The 12,034-nt window shown below is 52.7% G+C and overlaps 2 protein-coding genes and 1 long non-coding RNA gene across 12 annotated transcripts in view; 1 reads left to right on the plus strand and 2 right to left on the minus strand.

Annotated features, from left to right (window-relative positions):
• BCL2L11 (BCL2 like 11) overlaps window positions 1–7,066 on the minus strand; it is a 47,452-nt gene extending 40,386 nt beyond the window's left edge. The window contains exons 1-3 of one of the 7 annotated variants that reach the window (XM_081796800.1): window positions 5,122–5,392; window positions 4,111–4,247; window positions 3,853–3,942 (exon numbers count right to left, since the gene is read on the minus strand). In XM_081796800.1, the coding sequence (XP_081652926.1) occupies window positions 3,853–3,942; window positions 4,111–4,247; window positions 5,122–5,384 (490 nt within the window). In that variant the 5' untranslated portion in view covers window positions 5,385–5,392. Of the gene's footprint in view, window positions 1–3,852; window positions 4,248–5,121; window positions 5,405–6,826 lie in introns of those variants that run through there. The other 6 variants (XR_014138226.1, XM_031039117.2, XM_081796801.1 and 3 more) reach the window with 6 other exon arrangements.
• An 815-nt stretch (window positions 7,067–7,881) lies between these two features.
• On the plus strand, window positions 7,882–9,737 carry LOC145715932 (uncharacterized). Its single transcript, XR_014138229.1, has 2 exons — window positions 7,882–8,469; window positions 8,619–9,737. It is a non-coding gene; the product is annotated as an uncharacterized LOC145715932 (long non-coding RNA).
• ACOXL (acyl-CoA oxidase like) overlaps window positions 9,295–12,034 on the minus strand; it is a 346,122-nt gene continuing 343,382 nt past the window's right edge. For 2 of the 4 annotated variants that reach the window (XM_081796794.1, XM_081796796.1), the window contains exon 19: window positions 9,295–10,371. In XM_081796794.1, coding sequence (XP_081652920.1) covers window positions 10,171–10,371 — 201 coding nt within the window. In that variant the 3' untranslated portion in view covers window positions 9,295–10,170. The remainder of the gene's footprint in view (window positions 10,372–12,034) is intronic. The other 2 variants (XM_081796795.1, XM_081796797.1) reach the window with 2 other exon arrangements.

A 12,034-nucleotide genomic window follows, 5' to 3' on the forward strand; every position in this document is an offset into this window, starting at 1 on the left:
TGAACCCTGACATTATGCTAAGTGAAAAAAACAGTCATGGAAAGATAAATACTGTCTAATTCCACTTACATGAGATATCTAAAACTGTCAAAATCATAGACACAGATAAAATGAAGGTTGCCAGGAGCTGGGAGGAGGGGAAATGGGGAGCTGACATTTAATGGGTATAGTGTTTCAGTTCTGTAAGATGAAAAGTTCTGGGAGTGGGGTGCACAACTCTGTGAATATGCTTAACACTACTGAAGTGTACACTTAGAAATGGTTAAGATGGTTAAATTTTAGGAATTTTTTTTTACTGCAATTAAAAATGTTTTTTATTTAACCCAATATATTCAAAATATCTCCACATATCATTAATATGAAAACGACAGAGATTTTACATTCTTTTTTATGTACTAAGTCTTCAAACTTCCATGTGAGCGGACACTAACAAGCCCATCTCCATTTGGACTAGTTGCATCTTCATGGCATCCCTACTGGGCTCGTGCTGAGCTAGACCTCACCTGTCACCCCCATATGACAAACCTTATAGTTAGATCCAAATAACTAAAAATATTTTGGGGGTGGGGTAGCACAGACGGTCTTTTTCTTGCTACCAGACTTTTATTGAAATCTGATTTGTCCTCGGTTGGCTCTATGAAAGACTGATGGGCAAGACTTGAAACTCTGAACATCTCCTGAGCATCTCCTCTTTGTCAGACCCTCATTAGGAGGGTCTAAGACATCGTGCCTCTCCTCAGAGGGCTCACAATCTAAAAGGTGGGTCAGATAATTACCAGCTCCAAGAGGAGTATGCCAAGATGTGGAGGAATACAAAGAACAACACAACTCCTACCTATGAACTCTTATGTTCCAGGGAACAAATATAAAGTTTAAGTCATTTGACACGTGGAAGTTGTTAATTAACTAGCTTTCACCCTGTTCACAATATTCACCAGCACATTCTGACCTTTCTCAACGCTTATTTCCAATTGCAATAACTACACCTTCAAAGTATGAATTTGTGCAGAATTCAGTACAATTTGTATTAAAAACACATATGGCATAAGCACACTCACCAGAAAAGGCACTCAGAAACCTACACCTGTCAATGATTTTGACTAAAATAATCGGTTATTCACTAAGAGAGCAAAGGCCAAGTTAATCCATCCAGGGTATAAGGAGACTACAATTTGGTTCGTAAAAGTGAAAAAAACAAAAACAAAAAACAAAAAACAAAACCGCTGTTTCTCATGGAAAAATATAATATTGTTTGAACATATCCAGAAAAATAAGGGATATGGAGGAAAATATGAAGGCATTTCTAATATAAACATCTACTTAATGTACATCCCAAACAAGAATTTACTTTCTCGTTAGAACAAAGATGCAAGAACAGAACTGCAAGATCCACTGCTTTCTATCCCAACTCACTGAGCAGAAACTATTTGGTGAGTGAAGGAGCAGAAGCCCCAGGCGAAGGAGCACCTCTTTATAACCTCCCATTTGTGTTGCCCTGGCTAAAACCAATCATAAAGACTTCTTGGTGAAAAATGTATTTCGCAATAAATTATCAAAAGTCTCACTGAAGATCTTAATGGATATGGTTGAGTAAGGAACATTAAACAGGACGAGAAAGAGAAGAGAAGCAAAATTTATCAACTCAGCATATTTCAGTGGTCTTTAGGCATGGAACTATTGGAAGAATAACCAGGAAAAAAAGTTACAAACTGCAAAGGCTGTCAATTTTATTCTACAGTTTAATAAAACTCGTACCTGACTAAGTCTTCTCCAGGCCCCCATTCATCCCCCACCCCAATAAACAAATATCCCCAGAACTTAATACTGAAAACTTACCTTGGTCACTAACTTCAGATAAACTCCTTACACCTTATCATTTAATCCTGTGCATTAAAGTCTCAGTTATCATGCCAATCTACTATAAAGTTACACCTCGGGATCCATGACTTGACTTCACAGGTATAAACATAACTTTGCTTAATAATTTAGATTGTGATCTCTAAAGCTTTACATCTGTCATCTTGAGTAACGGTGCTTACCTTATAATAAGCTCACTAAACAGTATGTCACCATACATACCAAAACACACACACACACACAAACTAGGTCACCCACTATTCCTGAGTAACAAGAAAAGAGAAACTGTTTCTGTGCATTAAGGAACCATCTGTAGAGGTGGATTCATAGGTCTGCAGGGAAAAACTATAAGGCTTCCCAAGGATCCTTAAAATACATAGTTTTTAAAAATAAACACCATAAAGCCCTATTCCTTCACTGAGTAAGCAAGAATGCTATAGGTTCATATACCTCGAGTACTTACAATGGGCAGAAAAACCTTTGCAAGCACCAACTTCTAAAGTTTAAATGAATTCAGGAGGGTAGTAATAGCTAAAGTAATAGTAGCAATAAAACTTCGAGTTCCTTTCCCTAACTAAGGAGGGATCCCAATAAAGTCTATCTCAGTTTTTAGCAGAAGACACATCGCCAACATGCATAGCTACTGGTGTTTCTGCCATCCCTGCTTGCTATTTCCCAGGTTTGCCCAACCTGACAAGTGACCAATCCTCTGAGGTTCTGACTCTGTAACATGGGGACAGACCCACACCTCTTCGAAGGTTGAGACAGAGCCCCACAATACCTGCAAATACAAGATTTGTCATTGTGTTCCAACAGTCAAGTAAGTGTCTAGTCTGAGGACTCCGTTTTAATCAGCCTTTGGCAAAAGTCTGATCTACACTGTAAGGGAATCTATACTGGATCCTTAAGGAATAATGCTGCCAACTTATTTATATCTCATTAATGCAGGAAGGAAGGGCTTATCTGTCCAAATGGTAAGATTCTGGTGAATCCCGACCAAGATATTTTCCACTGGGGGGAAGAGTGATCTGAATCAACACAACAACACAGATGTATTCCCTTACCAAGGTCACCAGAACTGAACATGCTCAAAGTCACATGCTGGGGGCTCAAGGGTCAAATCTAGCAAGCAGATGTTTTTATATGGCTTGCACAGTACTTTCAAAGTTCTAAGTTAATTGTCAGTGTCAAAACATCTTTGATGCCGGGATCTTTGGCACCAAAATCTGCACTCTTGGGTTATCTTGCACTGTACCATAGGAAAACCTACCACTCTGAGACCACACAGCCACAGATGGGGGCGCAGTCCTAATGCAGAAAGTGTAAATGCTCCCTAACCTGCCAGAGTCCCCACCAGGTCAACTCCCTCACTGTCCTGCCAGATTTTCCTGGTTCAGACCCAAAAACGGTCTTTAATCCCTGAAATAGATACCCACAATCTAATCTTATTAGTACCATATCCAAAACCTCTGAGCAAACAAAAAATCAGCCCAAAGAGGAATCTGAGTAGAAAACAACCCATTTTTCTGGTTCTCTATTGGTACTGCCTTGATGAACCAGATCACTTTCTAAAAATATCATTTTTGAAAACAATTGACTTGTCTCATCTTTCTTCATACATCTGGTTATGTTTTTAAGCTATTTGCTGTATTTGACGGAGTCCCCTTCAAGTACAGTATCGTTGATAAGTAAGTCTTAGTGGTTAGAACAACACACACACTTTAATGAAGGCAGGCAGCAAGGATTACAGCTTCACTGCTCAACAGGCCTTTACTACATACATTTTATTGCTGCCACTAAACTTGGTAATGTAAAAAGAAAAAAAAATACTGTTGGTTTGATGTCTTACTTGACACATCCTCCATTCCCATGAAAATATGGACTACATCAGTAAAAGGATTCTAAAAGGGAGTTTAGTTTAAATGCTACACACAGCCTTTAAGCAGATATGCAAACAACCACACATTAACTACCTCTTACCCAGGCATTGCTTACCCATTGCACTGAGGTAATGGTTGAAGGCCTGGCAAGGAGGACTTGGGGTTTGTGTTGATTTGTCACAACTCATGGGTGCCGGGCTCCTGTCTGTGTCAAAAGAGAAATACCCACTGGAGGATCGAGACAGCAGGGAGGATCTTCTCACAAAGATGAAAAGCGGGGATCTGGTAGCAAAAGGGCCGGGGCTGGCTGGTGGGGCCAGCGGGCCCTGAGGGCTGCCTTGGGGGCAGCGGTCCCCTTCGCCTTCAGGATTACCTTGCTGCTCTGTCTGTAGAGAGGTAGGGGCCCCAGGCCTGAGCTGAGGAGGCCTCTCAGCAGGCTGCAATTGTCCACCTTCTCTGTCACACTCAGAACTTACATCTGAAGGTTGCTTTGCCATTTGGTCTTTTTTTCTGCAAGCAAAATAAAAACTAAGATTATCTCCAGCAAAGTAGCAATTACAACAAATAACTACATTTAGCCAACTTTCGCTGATTTCTTCACGATTTTTAGAACACCAACTACTTTAACACTAAGTCGTTAGTTCATATATTTCTCCGACGATCTCTCGAATAAGAATAAAAACACACCTCAAATAACAAAGGTACCTCTATCTTTGCGTGGAGGGGGGGAGGGACTAAACTTCCTGCCACCAAACAAAACACAATCACAACGTCAATGTGAGACCGGTGCTGTAACACACACACACACACACAAAGTTTTTAGGAGAAGCATCTTGTGTGAAGTCTACTCCCATATGCTCTTTGCTCAGAGCCGACTTGAAGAAGTCGGAAACTCCCAGCGGGCTCTGATTTCCCGGGATCAGATACTGCGCTGGAGCACAGGAGCGGGCGCAGATGCAGCGATTGCAGGCGGCTGGCCGCGTTCCCCACTCCGGCCCCATTGTTCTGCCGAAAGTGCTGAGGGCAGCAAGTCTGGGGAAGGTTTGGCAAGGGCCGTCAGTCGTAGTAAGTGCGTCACAATAGAGTTTGTAACTCGGAGCGCGGCTCGGCCGGGCTCGGGCGCTCCCCGCCCGCGGTCCCTCCCGCTCCCAGCCCGGGCGCCCCTCCTCCCGCAGGGGGCAGCGCGCCGCACCGAACCCGACAGAACTTCGGAATGCACCCACACTGTGAGGTGCACACCTCCAAATGGGGGGTCTCCCCAAAGCCGTCCCCGGGCGCCCCCTGCAAAGTCCCCAAGTAACTCCACACGCTAGGCGACACCGGGGTGCGCGGCTCCTTCACCCCACTGACCCTCCCCTGTGAAGGCAATCAGGCCGAAACTCACGTCCGCCCCTTCCCTTCCGATCGTCGCGTCCCGGCCCGGGCCCCGCGGCGTCCCGCCCGCGTCCTTCGCCGACACGGAGCCCCCTGACCGTCAGCACCAAGGAAGCGCGGGAGACAAAGCCCAGGACTCGCGTTCAGAACGCCGGGGGCAGCGCAGAGCCGGCCTCCGGCCGCCCGCCCGCCGCCGCGCTCCGCCGGGCAGCCGAGGGCTCCGCGCGCCGCGCCTCTGGCCCGCGCTGCCCCGGCCGCCGCCGCCGGGAACATCCTCCGCCTCCTCCCGCTCCTCCCCTCGCGCACTGCGCCCGCCGCCGCCGCCGGCACCGCCGACCTCCCCGCGCCGCTGGCGCCGGGTGCCCGCGCTCCCAATTGGCCCTCGCGCGGTCGCTCCGCGCCACAGCCAATAGCCGCCGCCGGCGGGGGCGGCGCCTACGGGTCAGGCCGCCAAAGGCGAGGCGATTGTTGACAAACTCGCCTCCGAAGGCGGCCCCAGCCGCGACCGTGGTGGGAGTCTCGCGGACCCGAGCTGCCCCGGCTCCCCCAGCCCGCCCTGCCTCTGTGCCCGCCGGACGCCGCGCGAGCCTCGGCGGCTCCCACCGCCCCAAGTGGCCGGTCACCTGGAGACAAAGCAGGAGTCTCGCTCTCTCTGCACCCGCAGGGCCGTCCTCCGACCCCGGTCCTTGCTGCTGGCCGCCGACCCCCGCCCAGGCCGGGTGGGCTGAAGACCCCAAAGGCCGTCCCTTCCCTTAGCTGCAGCACCCACCTTCCTCCACAGATTGCTCCTTTTTTCTCCCTGTACGCAGCGGGCACGCTCCAAATCTAAGCGGCCACCACTGGCCACGGGCACGCACAACTGCGCGCACCCGTGACCACGGCAAACAACCAACACATCCACACCCCTGTCCCCCGCGGCCGACGGGTCTTCCATTACTAGCACGAACACCGAGTAACAGGCCCCCGAGGGCACCGCACCGCCCGCCAGCACTGAGAGGGAGTCGGGGTGCCCGAGTCTCTACGACAGTCCGGCCCCACGGATGGAGCATGTTCTGCTTCCCGAGGCTCGTCCACCGCGTGTCCCCGGCAGTCGGAGGAGGCCCTCGGACTCTCGCTGTCTATGGATCGTGCGGCTGGTATCGTCTGCAGCGCACCCGCAGCCCGAGAGAGCGAACGCATTAGCTGCCCTAAACCTCGGTCTGAATGGGTACAAGGAAAACGAGTCTCGTCAAATAACCACCGCAGTTCCGCAACGGGCCCGAGCACCCGAGAAAAGCCAAGCCGCCAGACTAGCTAGTACCGCGCGGCCGCTACTTGGGGGTCTCCGGGACAGGGCGGCGAGACTTGCCGGCCGGCCGCGCAGCCCAGTATCGTGGAGCCGGGCCGCAACTCCCGGGACAGCGCGGAGCACGCGTTGCCTTTCCCAGCCGACCCTGAGAAGCTTCTCCACCTTCGCGCGGAATCCCGGGCCGAGCCGCACGTCGGCCAAGTGCCGTTAGCCTGTGCACGGACGACCCCTCACCAAACTGGACTTGCGCGGGGGAGGGAACCCGACCCGCCTGAGCGCTGCCTCCCGCCCAGCGACAAGTGGGACGGGTACGTGCATCTCTTGCCTGCACGTGCTCGGGAAGGGAACAGGAGGTGGAGCCGAGCTGGCTCCGGCGCTTGTCTTCCGTCGGCACCCGGCCCGCTCCCGGGGATTCGGAGGTATTTACCTTGCGTTTCTCAGTCCGAGAGTCAGAGTCAGACATTGGGGGGACGAGGGCCAGGGAAAGGGCGCCGAGGGGGTGGCGGCGGGAGCGGGGTGAAGCGAGCAGCCCGCGGCGATGCTGGCCGCAGTTGGGCTGGGGCGCGCAGGGTGACTGTGAGAATCCGGTGGCAGTGGTGGCGGCGGCGACGCAAGACCGAGCGGTTTCACAAGACCAAAACCTGGAGGCTGCGCCGAGCGAAGTGAAACCTGCACAGCCCTGCAGCTCAACTCAGACTGGCGGCCCAGTGCCGTCACCCAATCACCGCGAGCTCCGCCCCCTCTAAGTCCCGCCCCGGCGCGCGGGCAAGCACGCCCCGCCCTGCCGCGCCGTAGCCTCAGCCGCTGGCGCTTTCAGGCTCGAACAGGTAAAGGCGGGGGTGGCCCGGCCGGGTTCCCCCGCGAGCGCTGCCGGCCCGGCCCCAGCTGAGCGTGTTTACTGGAGTGACTAGGGCTGCTGGTGGCTTGTGCGCACCCACTCCTCTCCCCCGCCTCAAAGTGTACCCTTGCCTCTCCCCCATCCAGCGGGGGGCCACTGCGTGCGCTTGGAACAGAGGGGGCGCTCCGGGCACACTGAACCAGGCCGAGCGGCCGCCGCCTGCGGAAAGCCTGAGGAGGCGCCCCTGAGCCCTTGATCGGCTTCGGGAATTTCTCAGCCGCTCTGGGGCAGGCGTGGGGACTGGGTTGATCCTCAAGAACGCCCGGGTCCAAGGTTGGGCAGCGAATGTCGGAGCTCTCCTCTCTCCCAGAGTCTGGGGTACTGGGTGAGACCCCGATGTGCAGGGCTGCTCATCCTCTTCCTCGCCCTCGCCTCACGCGGTAGTCTTAGGCGCCCTCCTCATGCCACCTGGCAGGGGCACCTAGCTTTTCTGCCACGCCGAGCCTCCGGTAGGAGGCAGAGCCCTTAGTGGGGAGAGTGGAGAAAAAGGCAAGAAGTGGATCCCCGGAGGCGTCTGTTCTGCAGCCCGGGTGCGAAGGAGGAAGGGACCGCGCGGAGCAGGTAAAATAGGGAAATGAAAAAAGAACTCGAAAAAAAAAATCCTTTTAAAAAGAAAAAAAAAAAAAGACCCAGAGGAATCTCGGCCTTCAGGTAGGAGAGAAGATATCCGCTGGGTCGGGGTCCTAGAGATTGGTTAGGCTTTCAGAGAACCGCCCGCGAGGCGCGCTGAGGCCAATGAAGGCGCGCGCGCAGGGGAGTGGTGTGGGGAGCGAAGTACCCCCCACCCCTTCTCCCTGCGCGCCCCCACCCCCTTTCTCCTTGGTGCCCGCGGTCCCACTCCCACTCCTGCTCCAGGGACTGGTACTCCTCTGGGTCCGCACCCTCATGTGTTCTAATGTGGGTCCTAAGTCCCCACCCTTACCCCCTCCTGCGCTCCCCAGGCTAGGAGACAGCCGCGGCCGGGAGTGGGGGCAAGGTCGGTCGGGAGATGGAACATCCTGTCACGGGGGAGAGCTGGTTAGATGGAATAGAGAAACCCAAGTTAAGGATCCCCTAAAGTCTCTCCCTCCCAGGAACCAAGAAGGAAGGGTCCTCAGTTGCAGAGGAGCAAATCAGCGAGGCGTTGTCCCGCTGTTGGCCACCTCGATCAGTGTTTTATGCTGCATAAGCAGGTATGGAACGTCGGGAAGACAGCACAGCCCCTGGTTAAACAATTCCTCAGCGCATCCTCTGGCGAGTCCTGAGCGAGGTGTAGGAGGCCAGGGGTTCCTGGGGCGACTCAAGGACGCACGCCGGGTTCTGCCCCGGGATTTCGTTGCAGGAGGGAAAGGACAAGGGCATGGACGCGGCGAAGTGGACGCAGAGGCTGGATGTCTACCCTGACGGTGTCTCGGAGCGGTTGCCCTCGACCTTAGGTGGGCTCCGGTGAACTCCAAGCCTTAGCCGCCCGGCCTAGCACCCGGGGGGGGGGGGGGGAACAGAACGGCGCCGGCTGGGAGCCCCAAACCCGCCCGAGTGCTCCGAGCTCTCCGTGGGGTTGGGCGATGCAGACAGGGACAGGAAAAGAACCACGCAGAAGAAAACCCCAGTGGTTGTCATCTGGTCTTGTGCAGCTCCGCCGCCCCCGCGTCGTCTGCTTTAGCGACCCTGTGAACACTTTAAAAAACAAAGGCATCAGGGAAAGCAACCGGTTAAGCACTCTTATTTGGGGGCACAAGGAGGAGGTCGGCTCGGAGTCATGCAACCCAGGCTGTGCTGGGGAGCTTTCGCAGAGCTCTCCGCGGCGGGTGACCCTTAGCCCTGCCCGCCCTCTCCCGCAGGGTCCGGAGGTCCTCTGGATACCGGGCCACAGCCCAGAGAAGGGACAGTGTGGAAAGGGCAGTTGGGCGTTAGGTCTCTGCTCCGGTCCTGGATGTCGCCCTCGCGGACGCGAGCAGAGCTATGCTCACTCCTGCCTCTGCCACGAGATGTGGAGAGGGAGTAAGGAGGATGGCTGGGGCTGAGAGAAAGGTGCAAAAATGAAGTGGGGCAATCGGGATCTGAGAAATGGGATGGGAACTCTACGGCCCTTGCCTGGGACCACAGGCGTTGCCTGCGTGGTCTCTCGGAGTTCGGAAATCAACTTACTGCGGTGTGCTGCCCTAGCCCGCCTTCCCATCCTCGGCAAGGAGCCCGAGCGCCTTCCCGTCAATCAATGTCTTTATTAAACTTTGTTATCTATGCTCCTCTAAAGAACAGATTACAATTTCATATAGTAAAAGTATTTTCTGCACCTTGTCTTACGGTCCGGAAGCCGCCTGCCTGGGAGGACAAGCCGGAGTTCGTGCTCCGCCGAGAGCAAAACACCAGGCGCACACTCCCCTTTCCCAGTCTGTGCGTTTCCTCTAACACCCCCAAGGGGTTCTGATTCACTGGAAAAGCATCGCTTGCTGAACTGAAACTTTGCCCGCGAGTGTTTGATTTTTATGCTTTGATTTTTTTTTTTCACGCAGCGCCAATGCGTTTTCCAAAATCACTGTAAATCTGAGTCATCACTGACCTCCGGAGACCTTTGGTGGCACCCGGGTGTGGGGCGCGTTCGCAGGGGAGTCCAGTGTCTAGGGAGATCCAGCGCGGAAGCTGGGAGAGGTTGCTGCCGGCCGGCGGGGTTACATAATAAAGCCCTGTGTTCCGGGCTGCCGCCTGGCTCCCTTTCCAAACAGCCCATCGCGCATCTCGCCAGCCTCGGTGAGAACCCTGCCTGCTCTGCGACCCAAATCCCCGAGGGCCGAGGCCCAGCGCATGCCAGGCCGGCCTTGGCCCCAGTTCCAGGCGTCAGAGAAGCTAGTGTCGTGGCAGCTGCGAGCGAGCCACCACCCTTCGCACCACGCCCGCTATAACTTGGCTTCCAGCTTGGGCGGCTGAAAGCGCGCCCCTTCTCGGGGCTCGGGTTGCAGCGGTGTTGGGTAGAAGGCCCAGGCGGCCTGCGCATTGGTGATTCCTGCGACTGGTGCGTGGAGGGAGGTGTGTGGAATGTTAAAGGCAGAGATCACCCTCAGGGCATCATCCTTCACCGTGTCGCACAAATCCAGCAACTGCAAAACAACACAAAGTGACAGGTCAGATGCTGGCTCACTTACAGCGTGGGGCGCCATTGGCTTTGCGCCAACTCCCAAGTACCCCACAGGTAGCCACTGGGGAAACTAGTTTCCCTTTGGATTTCCCTGGGACCCAGGTGGGTGGAGGCCGTTGGTCTTGAATAACCTTCACATACCTTATCATCTTAGAAATGCCTAAACCTGTGACACCTGTCTGGCAGAAGCCCATTTCTTCCAAACAGCGTTGGGTCCGGCTCCAAATTAGATGGAAATCTCAAGACCGAGGACTGTGAGAATTTATCAACATTCCCCTTGCCAGCCCTGCCCTCCCGTCTCCAGTCCCCATCATTTTCCTCCTCTTCACCTCTGGAGTGCCTGGGGTGCCACCCTCTGGCTCACAGAGGTAACTGAACAGGAAGAGCATCAGACAGGTGAACCACTGGAGACATGCCCCAGTTCTCCCCAGACTAGCGCCTTCCCACCTCTGGCAGCAGGCCATGGTTCCTGAAATGCACGCACAGTGGGACTGGGGATACTGAGACCAAGCACTGGCATCTCTGTGCACCTTCCACTCGGCTGCTACAGGAAATCAACCTGCAGTTAAAGAGAACACCAAGGAACCTGGCAGATACCTTCCTGTATTTTGATAACCATTGGAAGGCACAGATAAGACATCTCAGCAGAAGGGTGGGGGAAACGTAAGCTAGTGATTTTGGAGGAGGTGCATTGGGTGTATTTTAATTTCATTTTCCATGGTTTAGGTGCCAGTGCATTTTTTTTTTAATTCCCAGGGGAAAAAAAGCTACCAAAAAGATTGATTTTTCTAAAACTCAACAAGGACAAGACAGAGGGACTGCTTTTCTTTCCCATAACCAGCTGCACACTTTATTTTTCAAGTTTTCAGCCAGCCATAAATTTCTTTCACTCACCAAATCACAGTTAGCCCCCAGGTTTTCATGGTTTATTTTTATGGTCTTAAAAACATCACTTAACAACAGCCCCACCTTTGCTGCCCTCACGGTGGTGGTCATTACTGAGCTACACTAAAACTGTAAAGAGCACAGTTCCTTTAAAGTAGACCAAAATGCCATTTCAGGTATTCAGAGACAATGGGGGGCCCCCAAAACAGGGGCTGGTGCAGGGTAGGGGAAGAGCATGAATTTTAATAGTCTAACAACACATCTTCCTTTAAATGTGCTCTATTACATCAGTAATTTCTAATGAAAACCTTCATTCTTTACACACTGTGGTTAAGCATCATAAAATCAGTAGTGAAAAGACTTTGATCATATTTGCAAGATGCACTATGATGAACTTTCACTGACCAAGATTTCAAAGTTTGTAATTAGTACTCTTGACAAATCCCTGACTAATCTGTCAACTCTCAAGGTCTTTACACACTTCAAAACCATGAGATGGTGTACAAGTCCTTAAACTTTCTACATATTGTAATTTCATTATTCAAGATAACTTTCCCTTTAGGTTTGCATCATGAAACACAACCAATTTTTGTCATATATTCAGCAATGGCGGAGATTCAGTTATTTGAATGAGCGTTACGTGGAAGAGAGTGTGGGTTTGGTCTGTCCAAACACAGAACAAGCACCCAGAGATAGAAATTGCAGGAGGCAGGGCGCCTGGGTGGCTCAGTCGGTTGAGC

This window comes from Leptonychotes weddellii, chromosome 10 (assembly GCF_054177405.1).
Source record: "Leptonychotes weddellii isolate Sample4059 chromosome 10, ASM5417740v2, whole genome shotgun sequence".
Classification (NCBI taxonomy): domain Eukaryota; kingdom Metazoa; phylum Chordata; class Mammalia; order Carnivora; family Phocidae; genus Leptonychotes; species Leptonychotes weddellii.